The 23,055-nt window shown below is 39.3% G+C and overlaps 1 protein-coding gene across 3 annotated transcripts in view; it reads left to right on the top strand.

The window, feature by feature from the left end:
* Positions 1-23,055, top strand: part of cdh24b (cadherin 24, type 2b) — a 255,290-nt gene that overhangs the window by 169,810 nt on the left and 62,425 nt on the right. For all 3 annotated transcript variants that reach the window (XM_078935508.1, XM_011486562.4, XM_020710942.3), the window contains one exon: positions 21,913-22,094. In XM_078935508.1, the coding sequence (XP_078791634.1) occupies positions 21,913-22,094 (182 nt within the window). The remainder of the gene's footprint in view (positions 1-21,912; positions 22,095-23,055) is intronic.

Consider the following 23,055-nt stretch of genomic DNA (forward strand, 5'->3'; position numbering starts at 1 on the left):
AGAGACTCAAACAGGGTGGGAATGGGTAGAAGGATCACAAGGAGGAGTATTTAAGCAAACACGAAATGGTTTCTTGTTTATTTTACTTGCTCCGATGATAAAGTCGTCAATGGATGAAAACAAAAAGGGAAGTGGGTGAGGAGCGGTTCAGGAAATCGTTCGGAAGCTTCAGAGAGATGCAGGGGATAGGGAGACAAATGCACAAGAAAGAATGGGAAGAAAATAAAGAGGGATAAAGAGAGTATTATGCCTTTCAGCTAGAATGGAGAAATAAAAGGTGAAGAGGCGTACAACATCAAGCTGGTTGGAGTGGGTGAGCTGGAAAATGTACACAAAGAATAACACAACTCCCTTTTTGTTCTTCTTTTGCACCAAGCTGTGGAAATTTCCCTTCATATTCGTATCTTCATATTCATGGTTGAGAAATCTACACTTGCACTTTGATATGTGCGCACATTTGTGCACACAATCTGTCAGAGGTGAGGAGATGGGGACACTGAGCACTGACAGGATCTGTCATCTCCTGTCAGGCCCACAGGCACTCAAACAGTCCTGACTCTCACTGTGTGTGCTCTTCACACACTCGCTATCCTTGTGTGCCTTATCGCACCCCCTCCATCTGTTCTTGTTTTAAAGCACCCTCAGTGCACCATCATTTTAGTCGCTGTGGCATAGAGTGTCTTTGCTAAAAAAACCCACTTGTCAAGCCACCCACTTTCACTTTGGCGTCAGGAACTAGTGTAGCTGTTGTTAATGGACATTTACGTTTCCTCCCACGGGGGGAAAAAAAGTTTGATCCTGCTGTTCAATATTGATTTTTGTGTCTTTTCAAATACCGTATTTTCCGGAGTACAAGTCACTGGAGCCATAAAAGAGGCCGAATAAAGAAGAAAATGACATGTATAAGTCGCTCCAGAGTATAAGTCGTACTTTAGGCAGTAAAGGGCAACGCTTCTGATCAAATCTGTCAGGTCCGATTCAAGCGTCAAAGTGTGTATCTGCTGCCTCTATTTTGATGCGCATCATATTTGCATCATCTGCTCTAATTGATGGACATCAAAGGTGATGCGGAGTGCTTGTCCAAAAATATGCTCCATAACTAGAGGCTCCAGTTGTGTGTGGGAGAAGCTTTTGTCAAGGTTTTAGCCTTATCGCTCCATGGAAGCATAGACTGTATGTCTGATGTTTTATGATGTATGTCATATTTATTGCGGAGAGTTATACAAAAACATCGGTAATCATGTCTCCGTGTCTGGGTTCATGAAATCTTTCAGTCTTTTTTTGTCTTACGGTGATCGTTATAACTTCTATAACTGAAGGACCTGTGTCTGATTGGTGCTTTTCCATCTCAGTTTGATGACTTGCTGTCCCGCATTAGTTTTAGAAAAGAAGAAAACTAAAACAAAGTATGTCTAATGGCCAATAAAAAACTATCATAAAGTTAAGGAGGAGAACAATCAGACTCTCCTCCATGTTTGTTTTTAGACGCCGCTTCTTTTTCTGTGTTGCTGTTAGTAGCAAATGCTGATACGCACGCCTACAGTGTCCTCTAGTTTTTGTTAGTGGGAAAATAATGAATATATGCTTTTTTTTTTTTTTAAATCACACTTAAATCGTTTCTGAGTATAAGTTGCAATTCAGATCAAACTATGCAAAAAGACACCACTTATACTTCAAAAGATATGGTACTGTTCACAACGACCCTTGAACAAAAAGGGGAAACAAATTTCTGTTTTTTTTGTTTGTATTTTTTTTTCCTGTGATAGCAGTCACTCAGTCCGACTGCTACCCTTTCTGTTCCACCCTATTTTACTCTCCCATCACATTTAGTACTGTCTAATTCATATCGAAAAGAGCTTGTGTCCTTTTCAATAAGGCATCGATAATGAATTTAGTTAAAGGCCATGACTAATGTGCATCTGTGATCTGGTAATGGGCTTGTTGGAGTTAAAGGACGCAAACGCAAGCCAATCGGGTCCAACAAGGCCGCCCACGACCTTTCATTCCGGCCAATGATCACCACCCACATCCTCTTGTCTACCATTGTTTGGACCAGCACGACAGACGACAAACTCTTTAGAATGCAGGGAAGCAAGTCCTGGGGGCAAGTTCACCAAAGCGTGAAGGAGGGAGGAGAGAGGCGACATGATAGAGGGAGGGAAAGACGAGAAAAAGGGAGAGTAAAGCTAATGGCTTTACGGCAACAGTGATAATCGGGCTAACTAAAAATCACTTCATCTCACACAGGGCTGATGGCATGCTGGAAAATGGAAAGAAGCAGGTTCTCAGTGTTGTGTTTAGAAGCTATAATGTGGAAAGATGGCTCAGATTCTGCTTGGGTGCATCTCTTTACATGAAGGGCTGCTGTGCAAGTTTTTAACGCCAGATTTTGGTAACTTAAAGTCCCAATCCAATCATCTTATTGAAAACTATTGTAAAAGCGTTCTCAGTGGTCTTTTAACTATGATTGTCCTGTTTTTAGCCAAGATCTAAAAATCTTTCACTTTCTAGGACATAGTTTCTGCAGAGCAGCAGGATTTCCTGTTGGTGCAGATTAAGCCTCCCCCACCTTCCCATCATCCATCTGTTTACACTTTGCTTGCTCGCTTACAGCCCCTCACAACTCCCAATCTAACATTATCAGTGCAGCAAAAAAGCAGTATAGTAGCTATCCAGCCAGATTAAAAGAGGAAAATGAAGACATGCATCTAGTCATCTACAAGTGGATTCATCAGAATGGAGCGCAGCAGAGAGCTTCTGTCTTGCCGTGGTAGCTTCTTTTGCATCTACGTCTGATTCACAATGCTTAAAGAAATACTGCCATTTTAAGCTTAATTTTCTTTATTTATGTATCTAACATAAGAAAAATGACATGAACATGTTATTCCATAGGAATCCCATATGCACACATTGATTTGGCATATTTTACATGTGCAAAATCCGGAGCATATGGAAAAGCATAAAATGTTTTTTTATTTTTATTTTACTTCCCTGGCTCATAAAACAGCACACAATTAGGCTTGCTGTTGCACCGCCCAGCAGGCGCAGGTCAAATCTCTGCTTGGAAAGGTTCTGCAGGGTTCTCACTCTGCCTGCTTATGAAAGATGAGCAGCCCACGAGCTCCAGCAGCTCCGTTTTATGTCCAAGAGCGCTCAGCGGTCAAAAAGGCGGGGTCAGTCGCCTTTGCTGGCCTTTCCTTCACATCAGCCTTTTGCACTTTTCACATGTACAGTACTTTTTCATCTACAGCTTTCCACTGACATCACAACCACATCAAACTGGCAGCTCATGTGGGGAAAGTGAATGCGAAGCTTTATCAGACGAAAAAAAAAAGGAATATTCTGTCCAGGACTAACACTTCACCCCAACCACTATAAAGGGTTTGAAATTCTTTACATTTAGATAATTTTTATGGTGCAAACCTTTGCTGCAACCAGCAAGAAAAAATATGAAGTGATGGGCTTTGAACAAATCATTCTGCCCTTGTACATAGTTGTGTTTTTTTTTCTTTTTGTTTACCTTTGTATCAGCTCAGGTTATATTTTGGAAATTAAGTAAATCCATCACCTTTTTTCTTTGCAAAGCCCCCTGGCTTGCAGAAAACACGCACACAAAAACAAAAAAACAAAAATCACAGGTCGACGGGGCTCCAAGAGACTGCTTTGATTATCTTTTTTTCTTTTTTCTTTGCCTCTGACCTGGCAGTGTGCCCCCTCACGCAGAATAATAGGAACTAAAGCCATTCTCTTTTTGCCGAGACATCAGTGAGCCATAGAGAGCCGTAGGAAGTGATTTCCATGTTAATGGGAGTCTTCCCAGCAGCCACTAAACCTTTCTTTCCTTCCCTTTTCCCTTCACCGTTGCTTTTTCTGCTCCTTTCTGCTTTGTACCTTTCTTTACCACTTGTTGTCCCCGAGGATTTCTCCTTTCTGCTTCTGTCTTTTGCCTCTCCAGCCTCTGTTTACTTCTTTCTTCCTCTCTCTCCCACTCTCCTCTCACGCTCCTTTCTGTCAAGCCTGATGAATGGAATTGCTGGACTGAGCAGCACATTTTTAACAAGATGTGGCGAGCCTCCCATCATTGTGTGTTAAGAAGTGTGTGGGATTTTTGTGTTTTTTTTTGTACATTTGTGGAAAGCCTGCCTCTTGAGATGTAAATGTGTCAAATTCTTCCATTAGGATTTTTTAGTGACACAGCTTTTTTTTTTTTTTTACATTTTTTTGCTGGTTCCTGAGTATTTAGAATGATGTGAGGAGCAGTCAGCTCTTCCTCTGCCTCCCCTGACCTCCCCGTGCTCCTAACTCTTGTCCCAAGGCTTCTTAAAATGCAGTCGGAAATGGGCCATTGCGCCATCTTCCCTTAGAAATCCATCCGCCGTACTGTCTCTGTTCGAAAAAAGCAGTTGTAGGTAAACTATAACCCTTTCAGTGTTCCAGGCTAAACTTTTGTCAGGAATCGACAAGAACAGTCAGATATAAAGCAGCTGGGGGATCTGGAGGGGTTGACATGACGCTAAGATGGACCCTGCAGGGCCTCGGGAGGAGTAGGAGGAGGAGGGGGGGGGGGATCTGTAGCTTCCAGCTGTTTACAATGAGCCAAACAGGAGCTGCTGGTTGTATGAAGGGAATGCAAAAACTGCCACTGCAAAAAAAGTCAAAAAGATGTCCCAACCATCACCCGTTTCCCATCACTGTTAAAGATAAAACGTTACAAAAAAAAACAGTTTTTCAGATGAAGATATTATGCCTCTGATGGCGCACCTGCACGATCAATGTTTTCCGGAAATCCTGTGAGGTTTGGCTCGTTGGAACTGTTGAACTTGCAATTATGAGTTCAGTTCTCTCCAGGCTCATTTTGCTACACGGCATGTAAGCAGAGAAAAGTGCTTTGCATAAAACACAGTAAACAGCGAGGAGGGGAGGGCTGGTTCAAAATCTAATCCATTACACACACACACACCTACACACACACACACTGAACATGTACATCAGCAATAAACACAAAAACAACATTAACATTTTTGAAAAACATTACTCACATAATTAGTTACCTGAAAGCAAGATATTGTCATTTATTTCATTCATGTTTTGTCATTTAAAAGTGTTGTGAGGCATGCGAAGAGACTTATATATTTTATTATTTCATTTATGGTAACAAATATCTTTGCTCCGAAGTTTATCGTATGAAAAACATAGACTGGTGCCTATAAGTCGCACTGGAGTATAAGTCTCACTTTTTTGAGAATTTTATGAATGCGGCAACAATATTGGACATTTTCTTTTGAACGGGGAATCAAAACAAGGAAATAGATAATAATATACTGAATATTTGCACATCTCACTACTGTAACCATTTTTAGCTTCATGAAACATTGGAGGAATGTAGTATATTAGCGTAACATATGAACAATTACTCAGATTACCAGAGCATATAGAGCATGCCAACAAATCAACTAAACTCTTTATATCACTTCAAATCCATGAATCTGGTGAATTCTTTATGAAATTAGATTTGTTCCAGAATTATTGTCCAACTGGAAAAAGGTTTTGTTACTGTAGACAACAAATTGTACCTGTAATAAGGCATTTGTGCGTCTTAAAACTGTTTCAAAACTGTAGAAAAAATGTGTCCAGCCATAAAAATACATCGTCTGTATCCAAAACGTCCAGTGCATGTACGTTGATCTACATCCACAAAACCAAAGATACAAGCACACTTCTGAATCAACCAACCAACAGCCTTTACTGCCACCCAATCAGAATGATGCTTCAACCAGCCAATCAACTGGTTCAAGCAGGCAACAGCAAAAAAAAAAGCAAAAAGGAAATAAACAAAATATGTAAGTAATGTATTTCATCACGGCATTGCAAATAGAAAAAATAAGTGTTTATTATTATTTTTTTTTTCAGGACATTCTGACAATTTTTTTTCTTTGTCCCTGTTATGGATATCATGTATCTGATTGGCTGGTCCAAGCAGCACACCGATTGGGTGACATTTTTGAGAAGCAAAAGAATTGTACTTGTAACAAATTTTTTTATCGTTTTACAGACGTACAAATGTATTTTTATAGGTACAAAACTATTTTACGGACGGACAATACTTTTGCCAAAAAAATCTAACTTCATAATTCTTCCTCCTCTGTGTCGTTTTTGAGCAAATCTGCTAAGCCTGGCATGCGACTGAGCGCTGCTTCTTCTTTTGCATTGATGTCTGTGGCAAATAATAATCTACACACCTACAGCCCCCTCTAGTGGTTGCTGCGATTTATTAGAAAAAAAATCAAATCTACGTCGCACCTTCTGCCAAACTATGCAAAAAAAAAAACAATGTGACTTATACTCCAAAACATTCGATTCTAAAAGCTGCATAAAACTTGAGATGACGAAAAAAGTAAATTATTCTGCAAATTAACTGCAAATCTGCCTACAAACAACAACAACCAAATAAATGTTAAGAAATCAACTGTTGACATAAGGAACACTTAGACTCAAATGTCGATAATGTTACCTCGCTTTGCCATTAACACATTTTATAAGTTTTATTTATTTATTTATTTATTTATTTATTTTTTTGCGAGCAGATGCTACAAGCTGTTGCAGCTCTATGTGAGGAATGTGTGACAGTTCCTGCTGCATACCAAATACCTGCTGCCCAGTGCTTCCTGATTCTCCCCTTTATAAACCTTTCCAACAACAGGTTTTCAGGCAGTCGGTGAAGGTGTCCTGTAGACGCATCCACCGCCCTCCCGGGGAAAGATATAACCTTGTGCAAAGCAAATGTCTAATATTCTCTTCATACCTTTCACATAAATTGCTACCTTGTGCCAATGCCCTCTTGTCAACGCAGATGCAGTCGACTGTGCAGCTCCAACCGGAGTCAAGCAATTTTTCCCCCCTATGTGATTGCAAATACTTTGGAATTTGTTTCCTTTCTAACCTACATTATATAAATCATGGTGAGAAGAGAGAAGGTAGATTTTAAATTCCACATTCACACCAAATCTGTTTAATCTATTTGGTAGCGTTGAAGCTCGTGCTGGTTTGCGGCGCCTTCCGTCCGTGAAACCAGGGTTCGACTCCGGGCTGCTCCCTGTTCCCTTCTCTTCCTCTGCCGGTTCCAAGCCCGGTTTGAGAAGGTTGCGTCAGGAAGGGCATCCGGCGTAAAACATTGCCAAATTTACCATGCGACTTGTTCGCTGTGGCGACCCCTGATGGGAGAAGCCGAAAGTGGAAGGTAGCGTTGAATTGGAAGTATAAAACAAGGCAGACAAAAATCTCTGTGTAGTCAGAATGTTTGGTAATATGAGCTACAAAATGTTGCCATGTCTGTGGGATTTCATGCATTTGTTTCAAATATATATATATATATATATATATATATATATATATATATATATATATATATATATATATATATATATATATATATATATATATATATATATATTTTTTAATCTCCATAATTAAATATATAAATTATGCAAATCGTTCCTCTTCCAAACCCCAACATTGAGTAAAGAGAACCAATTAGCCCGCAGTCTCCTATTTCTGATGAAACTGAAACTATTAGAATTTTACTGTTTTTAAATAATGTGAGCTTTCTTTTAATGCATGTTTTTTTTTTAAGCTGCATTTCAAAAAAAGTTTCAAAACATTTGCTTTTTCTTCAAAAAAAGGTTTACTTCTTGTTGTGGTAGTTACATTTTTGATGGAAAAAAACCTGAGCAATACCTTTTCTTAAAAATGTATTTCTTAACTTAAATAACAAATAAACCTATACGAAATCATGAATAAACAACATATAGACAAAACAAACCAAATGACAGCATTGCACACTGCCAGTTGTTATTATGACTCATTTTAGAATAAAAGAAGAGATCTTTTTTATGTTTTCATGTTTTTTTTCTCATCTGTTTTAATTGTTTCTGTGGATCGTGTGCTATAGCCTCTTCCTAAAAAAAAGAATCCTCCAAAAAGGCAGCACAATTTAAACCCAAATTTATATTTTTTGTAAAACTTAGATATTCAAAGTGTTTGAAATGAAGATAAAGCCATGTTTGAAAAGATGAACTCTTTTGTGGACATTCAGTTAAAAACCCGTCTTTCCAACTCACCTGCTGACTGCAGAATCATGTAGAACTTTGACTGCTGGGATCATCTCCACTCAAACAAAACTTTTCATCTCAGTCTTAACTTTTTTTTAGGAGTTTTACTTTAAAAATCTTAGATTTTGATGCATTTGCCAAAATGCCAATTATTCAGAATCCCAACTAAAAGCTTAAACAGTTTCATGCACACAAGCCTCTGAGGCTGAGGTGGTTTACGTGACCACTCCAATGAAAAGTTTGCGTAAATTTGTGTTTCGGGCTTCCACGCTACAAGTGTTTTGAGGCTCTACTTACGAAATGCAGTGATTGGATGCACGTTAAAAGTTAAGCCAGTTGAACTTCAATTGAACCAATAACGAACTTGGATTTAGTGACGTATGGATGGCGTATCTTTTTCATTCATGGTAGTGCCAACCGTTGGAAAATTGATCATAAAGGAGAAATTAATAATTGCAGGTTGTACCCGGCCAGAGTTCTATGAAAGAGCCTGGATTAACAATGGCGAGATTTACAATGGCGCTTTGACATTTTGCACCAATCCTCTTCTAGCTGCACTAGTATCAGGTAGCGACAGTCCAGTGTGAACACCATGCATGTTCAAGACCTGGCGTTTAGCTGGTTCCCGGTGTGAACGTACCATAACACTTAGTTATCATTTGCAGCAGCTTCACAGCTATTTGCAAATTAAGGTCTCTAAATTAGTTTAGTTTACACAATAAACATATATATTAGTGTAATTATGCATCAAAGTACGTTGGCGCTTTAATTTACCATCTATTTGTGAGCAAAAATTAAATAAAGGGGGAGGAGATTTTTTCATAGCTGGAAATAAATTGGGGACGTTAAGGGGTTTAATGAAATTGTTTGCCTTCTTCATTTAGTTTTCTGTTCAGGTTTGGTTCCAGGTTTTCTGCTTCCCTTGTGTGTCAACCAACTGCTTAGTTACTCTTCCTCAGTGTACTGCGAAACTTTCTCCCTGATCCTTTTACCTTTTTTTTTATTTTTCTCAAATTTTCCTGATTTTTCTTTTGCTTTTTATACGGTTTAAGTTTATTTAACAAAGTCTGGTTCCTGCTCAGAAGCCTCATATCTTGCATCCTACATCACCAAGAACCATCATTGATCTTTCTGTTTCTGAATAGCCTTATATAGAGGTCTCAATGTTTACATTTCTATTCTTGTGTGTATTTCTTCCCTTCATTGGAGTGAACAAACCCCTGTTTTAGCCTTTTCCCAGTCTGAGAGAACATAATTGCACAAGCTGACTAATTTCATTTAGTGGGAATGCTCTGTTGTTTATTTGTGAAAAGTAATAATGATTACTATGATAACACAAACAATTAGCTAATAGATAATAATTTTCAATAATTGTTTTCTTCCTAATTAGGTTTTACATCAGGAAAGCCCAAACAGTACAGGCAGCAAATTAAATAAAGGAAGAAACTAATTAAAGGTGACTAATATTCGCAATCCTTTTTATTCTTATTTTCCTCCCTCTGTCCGTGTGTTTTCTCGCTCCATATTAATATTTCATCTAAAGTTCAGTCGTTTCTGCTTCGGTAGACAATAAAATCACTGCTGGAAACATTGCTCTGGGTCACATCTCTATTTTTTTTTCCTTTCTGCTTCTCTCAGTTGCATTTATTATAGATTTTCTTTTCTTTTTTTTGGTTCCCTTTAGCTCGTCCAGACATTTGTCTGGTTGCTGTCGTCCCTCTCAATACCTGGCAGGTGAAGGCAAATGTCAGCAGGGACTCTAACTGGTTTTAAACACTTAGGAACTCTCTCCCGCCTTTCTTCCACATCAGTCAGTCATTCTGCCAGGCAGGTAGCCGGTCTGCCCACCACCTTGTCATTGTATCATTTTGTCAGCTTCTGCGGCAGTCTATTCAAAGACCCGCTCCGATGGTGTTTCTAACACATTCTAGTGGCATTTTTTCTCTCACAATGAATGAAGGAAATTAAGCTGAAGGAAAAAATTGCATTTTTGGATATTTCTTTATTCAAATCGTTTGTGGATCAGGCCATTGGAAAAAGCTAGTAGGTGTGACTTCGAAGTTACTACGGCAAGCCACAAGCTCACTTCTGCACTTCATCCTGATGCTTTCGCTCGTAGATGTCTTTGTTTTTCCTTGAGCATGTATCTCAAAACTGTACGGCTGGATAGCTCTGATTAAATAATCTTAGGGATGGGAATAATAAAGATGTTTTTGTGATACATGACATACATGTGCATGAAATAGTCATATAGCGGTAGGCTATGGGTAGATGCCGTCTTTATTCTGGAAGGAGAAACTCAGTCCATAGATGGATAAAGCCCAGAGCCTGGATGCTAATGGTGGCTGAGGGCCAGTCTATTCCTTAATCTAATGCAATGTTATTTATATAGCCCAATCTCACAACACAGTTGTCTCAATGGGCTTCGAAATTATTGTACAAAAACATGGAATCAGCCATAAAATATGAACAATAGATAACAGACCCTGGACATTCCTGTCCTTAGAGCATCCTTCTTGGTGTAGAAAATTTCAGATAAAAAAACAGATTATGTGGGGGTGGGAAAGAAACCTCAGGGGTGTCCACATGAAGCAGGGATCCTCTCCCAGGACGGACAGGCGATGTACCAGGACTGTTAAAGAAGAATTAGCTTATCTAGTTCTTCTAGATGGAGCTGGGGGACAGCTGGGGACGTGACGTGACGAGACGGAGGCGAGGTCCACGGCCAAGGACAGAACACAGACGATCTACCTGGAACTTAGTAATGGTCTAGGTGGAGAATGGGGCGGCAAAACCGTATAGAACAGGGGTGAGCAAACTACGACCCAGACGATCAAACTGTTTAATCTGGCTGGCCAAAGTGGTACAGATGACACTGAAAATGCTTATTAATGTTTTCCTTTCCCTGTAATTCTGGTTTAAACCTATAGAAGGTGGAAAAATGATTCTGTGTTCATTTGGTGTTGAAAGATGTGTTGTTTTTCTGACGTTCATGTATGTTTTCCAAGTCAAACAGTAATCATTCCAATCATTCCAACAACACATGAATGCAGCATTTTTCTAAATTTGCGTTTTCCCCGATGGACATAAACCCATCGGTGTAATTGGCAATAAATGAGAACAAAAGCCATAGTTTAAAAAAATCGTTTTTTATCCATATCAAATGTTTTTATTCAAATTCCATGTTATTCCTGTCACCAATGAGATGGATTGCTAAAAAGCTTCGAGCATCTCCTCCTGGTCCGGCCTTTCTGTCAAATTTTAGAAGCCTTTTTGGTCCATGAGTGAAAAAGTTTGCCCACCCCCCGCCTAGAATGTTGAAATATAAATATGATTGTGATTGGCTGAGAAAAAAAGGCGGGAAATTTAGCTATTGGTTTAGAGTAAAGGCTTATGATGAGTGGCGTCTGGAGTGAGTAACGCAAGAACCCAGCTTACCCGGAAGGGAGGTACATCAACCTTGTCAAAGAAATGCCAAAGCTCAATTTTTGTTGCACCGCTAATGTCAGCTTGGGGTTGTAAGGGGCTGTAAGCTAGAGGGAGAGCATGTGCACAAAGGGATGATGGTAATTGGCAGCGGGCTTACGATGTGCCAACAGTCCCGCCCACAACATAGAGGCATATTTTTAATGAACTCCTGCCGCTCTGCAGAAACTGTTCTAGAAAACGACACAAGGTTTTTTGATTTAGGCTAAAAATATCATAATCATAATAAAAAAACAAAGCAGGAACACTTTTAAAATAGATCAAAAGATGATCAGAGTGGGACTTTAAAACATTCAAACCAGTTTTCATGGGCTCAAGCTCACAATTTTCACTGTAATACAGCTGGAATACATGAAAGATGGTCATGCCGTGTGTGATTTAAAAAAAAAAAGGGGACCTGGCATAAAACTCTGTTATGTTTACTGCATTACTTTCAAATTGATGCAGGGTTGAGTCGAATTTTGATTTCATTTGGGTGTATTTAGGTGCCTCGGTGAACCCGCGGCAGGATGAATGTGCAGCCATTCACCCCTAATGGATTAATGGACGACACACGTCCGCTCAGGCACACCCAGCATTTTCCTCCTGTGCATGGCACCGGCACCTCAGTAATGGCTAATGGCCTACCTCTCCGTACACGGCGAGTTTAACAGCAGCATGCGGCGCTTTATACCACTTGCCCTGGAGCTTGCAAAGAAAGAGATCGACTCTATTTCATTATTAACCCCTTAAGTACAGAGATACAAGGCTCTGCTTTCACTTTTTTCTCCCTTCTGTTTAATTCATTTCTTAAAGCATAAAAAAATAAATCTCCATTAAATGGCGATTGGAGCATTTTCATTTCCCGTTTTAAACATCAGCCCCTCTCATTGTCTCTTCATGACCCTTAAATTGCACTGTGCTTGCCTTGATCCAGCCTCCCATCTTCCTGGCCTTTTCCCTTAAGCCCTCTTGTGCATAAGTGCTTTGGTGATGGACTCCACTCTAAATGGATGCAGATTTTATTCAGGCTATTTTCACAACCGCTGCATGCACGCATGCCAGCGAGACATATTTTTTAATAACTCCTCCGACTCAAAGCTTTGCAACACCCCGAGAAACCTCTCCCCACTACATCAGATAAGATGTGAAAGAGTTGCATCTTTTTCTCAGCTTTCAAAGTACTGACCCCAGTCCTTTACTTCTCTTCAAAAAGTTTTCTTTTCCCCCTTGCTGTTTTTTTTCACATTTCTGTTCATTTATGTGTGCTTTTGCAGCCCCCCTCCATCTTCCTCCACAATCTCTATACAACTGTTTGCTAATTTAAGCCCTTCTTCTGCACTTTGAAAACCTGTAACAAACCGTGGTCTCCCTAATTAACACACAGCACCTGTCATTCTGCTAAATTCCCAATTAATCCCCTTGGCAGCGTGACCCCCAAATCATCCTATCACCTGCAAAGACTTGGCAGTCCCCAGCCGGTAAAGTCCCTCCACCGAGCCACAGTTTGACAGCAGATGCAGCTAATCTGTGCAACCTTTGAGACACTTGTTAAGACGTATATTTAAAAAAAAAAAAAAGTTTTTTCTTTTATCTGTTTAGTGAATTAGAATCAGCTCATTGGGAGCACTTATACTAAAACTATTGTGAAAAGGAAGTTTTGTACATTTTCCATGACATTGTGGTCTTTTGTAATATATGTGTGATATACTTAATTCATAATTGTTTCTTGTGTTCCTCATGCTTTGATGTCCGCAGATGTCCGTCGAGGGTTTTCGCCGACGGGTCCTTAAGTGGATTCCGTTTGGAGTTTGTGATGCAGTTTATGCGAATTTTACGCAGTTAATAAGCAATTATTATGTAAATCTTACGCAGTTGATTTTTGCAAGATGTACACGCAAATTCAAGGCTTTCCACATCCGTTCGACAAATCTCTAACAGACTTTCAGGCATGCACTACCAATGTATAACTCTTATATCGCACACATAGCACACATATCACATTAAAACTACGTAAGTGATGCACAAATCCCTAAAGAATTGCATATAAACAGCGCAATGATCAAACACAATTCATGTTCTACATTAATTTTTGGGTTCTTTGCGGGGTTTCTTCCTACTTCTTCCATGGTTTTAACGTGGTTCATTCGGGAAAGATTTGTGAACATTTCACGTAAAGACCACAACTTTTCCCACTTTTTCCATGTATGTTCAGGTATGAGCAATTTTCATCCATGCAGTATGGGCAAAATGTACATAGAGGTTGTTTGCCTTAGTTTTATCATGTAAATGGGGCATTTCTCTGATGATGGAGGACATAAGTAAAGAAAATTAAGCTTAAAATTGCATTTCTGAGTATTTCTTAGGTGAAATACTTGTAAATCAGGAGCAGACAAAAAAAATGCATTTGTAAAAGTTTTATAGGTGTGCCGTAGAAGCTACATATGTAGACTACTAGATTCACGTATGTCTTTGTTTTCCTGGTCCGAGCCGATAACTGGCTCAAAACTGTACAGCTGGAAAGCTCAGATATTGCTCGCCATTTCTGTTGCACCAATGATGTCAGGTCGGGGTTGCGAGAGGCTGTAAGCTACCTGGAGACAATGTAAACAGATGGATGATGGGAAGTAGGGGTGGGCTTACTCATCACCAACAGTCCCACCCAAATTTTAATGAAATTGCAGAAACTACATTTTAGAAAATGACCCAGATTTTTAGATTTGGGATAATCATAGTTAAAAAGACCACCGGGAACGCTTTTAAAATACATAATCGGAGGGAGACTTTAAGAATTAAAGGTCTTGCTAATGCCGTTACCCTGCAAACTGTGGGGACAGACCATCCATGCATTATCTCGACACATTCTGTGTTTTTATCTGATCCAGTTCTTGCTGCTTTTTTTGAGCTTCCTGATGTGAGCAATTCGTGACCCTGCCATTCACCTTTTACTTTCCTCTCCCCCTGGTATCCCTTGCTGGATCCATCTCTCCTCCCTGAGTCCATCACAGGTAGAAATGATGCACGGCTAGTGTTGCCAGCTGCTCTCCTGTGGGAGCAGAACGATGATAATGACTAAGGCTAGCCTTTTTCTTTCTTTCTTATACCAACATCACACCTCTTCTTGTCACTTAGGGTCTCCCAGTATGTGACAAGTGTGTATTAGACAGAGCTAAAGACTGTCTTCTGTTGTCAACGTGAAAACCTGCAACAGGCATTGCTGCGCCCCCACTTCACCACACAATCATCTAGATCAATAGAAACTGCCGTCTGACTTGTAAATAACTTTGCTAATTTGCTGTCTCATTAGCAACAGGCCTGTTTGTGTTCGAGCCGCCGCCGTCTGGTGTTGTGTCAGTCCCAGATGGTAGGCTGGGTAGTCACGCCACATAAACTGGCGTTTAGCATTGATTTATTGGCACTTTTTGTCCCTTTCTTGTTGGGCTGAGTCTTGTTGGGTCATGGGAGCTCCTCTGCACTCTTTGATGAGATGTTTATAAGATTTGTGCTGCTTTCAAAAGCTTCAAAAATTCATTGAAATTCATGTTTATAGCATGTGATGCTGGGAAAATATTACTCAGGCACAGTTTGATTGTTCAAAAGACATTTCTAAACATTCATTGGGATGTGGAAGTTTTTCTATAATTTAGTCTCAAATGCAGCAGGGGAGATCAAGCACTGGATACATAAAAGTTAGTACCTGGTTGGACCCCCTTTTGCCTTCAGAACTGCCTTAATCCTTCGTGGCATATAATCAACAAGGTACTGGAAATATTCCTCAGAGAGTTTGGTCCGTATTGCATGCTCAATCGGTGCTAAGGGGCCCAAAGTCTGACAAGAAAACATTCCCACACCGTTACGCCAACACAACATTGACAGTATGAATCGATGTTTTCATGTTGTTGATGCCAAATTCTGACCCTTTTATCCGTATCTAGCAGTAGAAATGGAGACTCATCAGGCCAGACAATGTGTTGATGAGCCTGTTTGAATTGTTACCTCAGTTTCCTGTTCTTAGCTGAAAGGAGTGGCAATCAGTGTGGTCTTTTGCTGCTGAAGCCCATCTGCCTCAAAGTTGGACGTGTTGTACGATCAGAGATACTCTTCTGCAGACCTCGGTTGGAACCAGTGGTTATTTGAGAATGATATATTGTTATATACTATATTAAAAATACAGTATTGTTTTGTATGGGTAGTCACACTTTAATTCATCTCATAGGTGAGTAACTACACTGAGGTCTTCACTCTGTGGACACAGGAAATTATTTTTTTTTTTCAAAAGTCATCTTTATGGACCTGGCCTTATGCACAGAAGGACCACTGAGCTGAAAACCAAATTTGTCACACTTGGTTTAGTCACATCAAACTATAACCATGAAATCTGATTTTCCTGACTGACTGCATAATGCACATTAGTGAAACGTTAATAACCTAATGTGCAAAATATTTATGTACAAGAAGCTATTAACGGCGGATATGAGTGGAAAAAGTCTATGAGAGGACATAATTTGTCTGTTAAACATTCCAGTGTTTAGTCTTTGTAAATAGATTACTACGTTTTTGTGTGTATTATTTAACTAAATTCAAGTATAATGTGCTTACCATTTAGTTTAATGAAAAAAGCATGTGTTGTTTCAGTCAATACTTGATGTTGGCAATTAGTTTTCCCCAAAATGAAATAAAGTTGTGATTTTTCATGATGATTTTTCATACAGAAACCTAGTCACTGCAGAAGTGAAATTGCCACATATTAAATATATTTTATGAACTCCCCATACAGTTTGTTTAAAATATGATTCAGCTGCCATGAATTTTTACAAATATATATAAAACAAAGAACAAAATACCTAATGTAATGGGGCTCTTTTTCAGCCAAGGGACCAGGATGACTGATCCGTGTAAAGGAAAGAATGAATAGGGCCATGTATCATCAGAGTTTGAGTGAAAACCCCCTACCATCAGCAAGGGCATTGAAGATGAATCATGGGTGGGTCTTTCAGCATGACAACAATCCCAAACACACTGCCCGGGTAACCAAGGAGTGGCTTCGTAGGAAGCCTTTCACGGTCCTGGAGTGGCCTAGCTAGTTTCCAGATCACACCACCATGGAAAATCTTTGGAGAGAGTTGAAAGTCTGTGTTGTCCAGAGACAGCCCTAAAAAAAATCTGCTCTAGAGGAGATCTATATGGAGGAATGGGCCAAAAATACAGCAACAGTTTGTGAAAACCTTGTGAAGACTTACAGAAAACATTTGACTTATGTTATTGCCAACAAAGGGTATATAACAAAGTGTTGAGTTGAACTTTTGTTATTGATCAAATTCTTATTTTCCATCATAATTTACAAATAACTTCTTTAAAAATCAGACAATGTGATTTTCTGGATTTTATCACTGCATTTAATCAATGTATCTAAGCCATAATGTCTAGGGCAGAGCATTAATAATAGCTAACTGGGTTTATGTGCAATGAAGCTAAATTATAAAAACCGATTTGTTCCACTTTTATTTCATGTGTCTTTTTGCAAATCCTCTGCCTTCTTGTGTGGGTGGCTGTTGTATCTGCAGCTGCTGCCACTCTTTTGAGGTTTTGGTGAGCTGCTTACCTAGACGTCTTTGGGATTGTACAGGACGCCCCCGTTGGTCTCGTTGGGAACTCTTCTAAAACAGATCAAAAGATGATCAGACGGTAATTTCAAAAATTGGAAACTTGGTTGCAAAAAGGATAAACGTGCATCTTCTTCTTCCACTTTCGGCTTCTCCCATCAGGGGTCGCCACAGCGAACGAGTCGCATGGTAAATTTGGCAATGTTTTACGCCGGATGCCCTTCCTGACGCAACCTTCTCAAACCGGGCTTGGAACCGGCAGAGGTAGAGAAGGGAACAGGGAGCAGCCCGGAGTCGAACTCGGGTTTCACGGATGGAAGGCGCCGCAAACCAGCACGAGCTAAACTGGCTCCTTAAAAAAAAAAAGGATAAACGTGCATATACTCTCAAAAAAATTTTTACACTACTAGTTACTGAGATTAATTTATTTCCTTTACTATCCTACTCATTTTATGTCAATTTATTCCAGTTATTTTAGAGTTTATGTGAATTTATTGGTAGTTAAATCAACTTGCTCATGCAAAATTCCTCTAGCACTATAGGATATTACGCAAACTTTCTGTCAAATAAGCCAAATGTACAGAACTGTAAAAATAAAGGAAGAAATAACTGCAACAGTGCAGCCTTGGAGGGTTGAAGCGGAGCTTCTGAACAAGTCCAGTCAAGCTGCAGGCAAGTGAACAAGATTAAAGTTGAGACTAATTACTTGGGTATTTGAATCTGCACATCCTTGGGTTAATGTTACATATAGGTTATTTTAATTCACTGAGGGATTTACATGAAAACATTTTTTTTTTTTTATGAACAGAGAGGTTTTAAGGATTTGGTGCCAAGGAACTTAAAGAGAAATGACACATCTTCCCTTTCTCATTGAATAGCCGCAAGGGCTGAGCAGTGGAATGCTTCACTTGTGCTGTCATCGTAAATGCGGACAAAATGAGCACAAGGTTCGCTATTTATAAAATGTGAGCCATTGAAGAATTACATCCAAGATCACATGGCAATCAGGGGGCACTGTTTTTAACCCGAATAATCATTTTTGAATAAAACTCCACTTATCATCAACACAGCCAGCCAAATGGGCAAAGATTTGAAAATCGTAGGTGTTGGATTAAATGTAACACAATTATCACAAAAACAAACAAAAAAAAATTCTACAAGATTTAAGCGTAGATAACCTTGACATGTCATTTATACATTAACGCCATCTATTCTCCTATTTTCTGTGCATCAATCATCCTTTTCAGGGTCACGGAGGCTGCAGCTTATCCCAGCTTTCATGGTATGAGAGACAGGGTGCACCCTGGACAGACTTCCTGTCCATCACGAGGCCATTGGAAGATAAACACGACAAAAAAGCATCCACCTTACCCCTGGGGACTATTTAGAACCATTAGTACACCTAAAATGGATTCGTGCAGATGTCGGAGTGACCCAGAGAAGCCCATGCTGAGATGTAAACGAGACTATTTTGGCTGTGGGGCAAAAGTGATAGCACTTTTCCAATGTAGCTTACCAGAGAGCTGAAATCACAGAAAATGCAGTCGGCTGCATAAATAATAAATAAATAATAGTAATTACATACAGTAAAATTATAAAGCAACAATAGCGCAAGCATAACATTGCATCTTTTCCACACTATAGGGCGCACTAGATTTTAAGGCACTCCGTCAATGAATGGTCTATTTTTAAACGTTTGTAATATATAAAACTATAGGTCTCTCAGTCAATCAAACTTTATTAGCAGCATTCTCAGTGATTCTAGAACTTATTTGTGACATGTCCGCCAAATTAGCATAATTACAAATGTCATTTGTTACAAAAACAGACTGGTACTCCGCAAAAGAAATGTTACTATGGCTGTGTCCAAATTGCCACCCTAACTACTAAAAAAAAACTGATATAGTCCGGCACTATATGTGCCCTGAATTTTAAAAGCAATTTGGACACAATGCTCACTACTTTTTTTTTTTTTTTTTTTTTTTTTTAAATTGAATCGATTTCACCAAGTTAAAATCTTATTAATATGTAATGATTATTTATGAGTACACTGTCTTGTGGAGATAAAAACGTTGATGGTTTAATAAAAAAAATATGTTTAAAACATTTTTTTTGGCAAAACTTGTTCAGACGCAATGCATTGTGGTCTATATTCACCGATCTAGTGAGCATCGATGCACACTGGTTTTTCGCAGACACTTCTGGGAAATTTCCAGGGCCCCTCGATTTGGGAATTGTAGATTCGGACAGCATTACAAAATAGTGATCGCACTAAATAGTGCACTATAAGGGTGGGAATTCTGACATTGCTAATGACTATGCTAACTACCAACGTTTAAGTAACAAAAGAAAAAAAATAGTTTTTACCTCTACATGCTAACTGCATTAGAGTATTACCTATTACTCCCACCACTGTTTGCAACATGCAGAAAAACAGACTGACTTGAAACTGCTAAAACGAAAGTAGTCACAGCAACAACAGGAACTGTTACTACTTTCGTTTTAGCAGTATCAAGTCAGCTATCTAACTCCTGACTTTGTTAGAAACACATAACAATAACAAATAAACAGTCCAGCATTGCTACATTAGCATATTCACAATAGCTGTAAATCCTAACCTTGTTTGCAACATGTAAAAAAAACAGTCCGACACTGGTTTGCTAGCCATATTAGTGTATTTACAACAACAAACACCTAAACCTGTTTGCAACATCAACAAACAAACAAAAAATGAGACTGATACGCCACCTATAGAACAAATGTTACAATGAATACGCTAATAACCAACCTTGTTAGCAACACGTAAAGAATAAACTGGCCAACAATGCTACATTGTAGGTGTGCTATTATATTCCCAATACCTGTTACTCCTGATCTAGTTTGGAACACGTAAAAAAACAGATTTACAAGCATTAGCCTACTGTGACTACGCTAACCCCCAAATGTTTTTGTTACACATAAAAAAACAAAAAATACAGTCCGACAGTGCTACATGCTAGCTGTGTTGTCGTACTTTTTTGGAATTCCATAAAGCACTCAGGATCATAATTTAAGTGTGGCTTATAGTGCAGAAAATATAGATTTAATAAAGGAGAAAAAGAAAAACACTTTCTGTTCAAACACACAAAAAAAAAACAACAGCAAAAAAATGTATTTTTCATGTTAGCAATTATGAAAAGCGAGGCTTCTATTGCAGATTCAACACCAACAAACTTGAAATAACAACAAGAAAAGACCTTGAGGGATGACTTTAGAATACTTTGATGTCAAACGGCAGCATAACCTCACATTTTGCTCACAGAATCCATCTGCCTGTGTTCACACTCATGGAGCCCTGTTGAAGGTTGACTATCTTTTATTCTGTCAACCCAGTGGGTTTGTGTGATGCTGTTCTCTCATGTTTACAGGTCTATCTGATCCCCTTAGCTTTAGCTGAGCAGATAACAGCTCTGTTTGAGTCAGCTGGTCTATTGGCTGTATTTGAGCCAAATACTGACATTTTGCCTTGTCCTTCTCCTTTTTTTCCACAAATGACTTCCTCTCATCTTTGTCAGACATGTTTTTTAAATTAAAAAGTCAGGATTGTAGTTCTTTTTTTAAACAGGTTATCTGGCACCTTCAATATATATTTCTAGCCTTATGCTATGTTCACACCAGACATGGGATTTGCGTTCAGTAACATGCTACACGTTGGTTCTTGAACTTAAGTATGTCTCATGGTGTTCACACTGAACTAGAAAGTAGGGACTTCTCCTTCTTTTTCTACTGTTTACTAGCACATGTCCGCCACCTACAGTTGGAAGAGACAGTGAGAAATGTGAAAGCGGTCAAAATCTTTCTCCAGACCAGGGGGCAAAGCATCATTAGAAATAGGTGTTAAAAATACCTACTGATATTTCATTCGTAATGACCTTCCACTCTGGTGTTTTGCCACCCTCCCAAAGTCTTGTGTTCCCCCGCCACCCCTCCATATAAAATGTTCTGGCTCCAGACTTTTTCTTTCACAGCTCTATTCCGATATGATAGACTTTGTGTTCAATAATTCCAGTCAGCCACAAACCGGAATTATGAATTTCTCCCCCATGATCAATTTTTTAATGGCTTACACGTCCGTGAACTGAAAGGGTCAAATTTCAATTGGTTTCATTTTTTATGTGTGTTCCATGGCAGCGTGTTTTGTACCCTGAAAACGGTCTTAAACATGTATGTAGCTACCATGAACAAAGCTTTGAATACACACAGGCAGTGTACTCGTGTTTACATAGACTTTTCATTGTAAATGGCCACTTTAACGCACCCTGCTCAGGGTGGTATGGTTCATAGAGCATTGTTGTGAAGTGTAAGGTCGGCTGCAGGACTTCTATAGTGCTGCAGTGAAATACCACCACCATGTTTTAATTTTGATGGCAGCACATATGAAATAGCCTGTTGTTTGTACTTTTGTTGGCTATGGCATATTCCTGTTTAACCTTATCTGTTCTGATTTTTATTTGTCTCATTTTAATTTAAACTTTTTTAGCCATTTTCTCTGCTACCTTCCTTAAAGCTTTCAATAACACAATTTTGGCACGCAAACGCATCCCAGCCCGTTCTCTCAATGCAGTTAAACTGAATGATGCTCCATCCAAAATGTTGTAAAAACTGGCTTTGGCGGGATGGATACATTCACAAATAGTACAAAGGCCAGAGCTAGAGTGAATAACGTGACAATTGCTATTGTTTCTTGCTGTTTTTAGGTATCTGGTCGTTCTCCGTCTCCGAACTGGCCATCCCGGGGGCAGAGATAGGACGCATCTCCGCGAGTGACGCCGACCTCTTTGAGAATGCCAGGATGGAGTACGCCATCTTGGAGGGGGAGTCTGGGGATACTTTCAACATCACCGGACTCAACCATGAGGCAGTCATTATCCTCAACAAGGTGAGATGAGGACAGACAGACAGATGGATGGATGGATGGATAAGAGATTTGTAAAAAAAGGGAAAGGTTACTGGACTTGTAAAGGTGGAGAGCACGTTCAGAGGCTGTCAAGGCGAGGAGGAACAAGATGATGATGATTCCACAGATTTTTTGCATCTAAGCACAGCTAAAAACATATTGTCTGAGCCAATTAAACTGGAATTACATGGGAATGCTGTGGCTAAACCTGTAAATTAGCCATTTTAGGGAGGATTTTAATGTAGCTAATGAGTATTCAACCAACCTTTCCTCTGTCTTCTATTAGGTAGATGATTTGATTACTTTTAACAAACTTTCTCTTTACTTGCTAGGAAGCAGCAACAACAACAAAAAAAAACATTTCCGTCTATTTTCAGCAAATGTAATGTAACATCTGTCTGAAAATCAATCACAGCATCCAAATGCAAATGTTTTCCTGTGGATTATTCAAGCAAATTACAGGATAAAAAAAAAAGTCTTTTGACCACCCCTTGAGGCGTTTTGACTGCTGGTGCTCAGTAAAAAGCTTACATGAACAGAGTGTGTCGAAGGATCAGCAAGTGCAGCTGGCTAATGGATCCATCTTTAGTGTAATGTTGGATTGTTTCAGTATCAAACAGGCATTCCTTAAAGTGTCTGTCATTCCTGGTAATCACTTTCCCATGAAGATGTCTGAGTACTGGGGGGGGGGGGGTGATAAGTGCTGTCAGTGTGGTATAACCGCCTGCTGAAGTACGCTTGTGTCCATACGAAGGTAGCGGCCCTACTGTGTGCTCATATGATACACGTGTACAACAAAGGAAGGCACCACTTGGGCGAACCTTATGGAGATGTGACACTTTCATTTCGAATGAACTCTTCAGATGTCTCTGTGGTGCGACAAAAAAAACAAAACCTATATATATATATATGTGTGTGTGTGTGTGTGTGTGTCCTTTTAATG

This window comes from Oryzias latipes, chromosome 17 (genome assembly GCF_053564925.1).
Source record: "Oryzias latipes strain Hd-rR chromosome 17, Olatipes_Hd-rR_3.1".
Classification (NCBI taxonomy): domain Eukaryota; kingdom Metazoa; phylum Chordata; class Actinopteri; order Beloniformes; family Adrianichthyidae; genus Oryzias; species Oryzias latipes.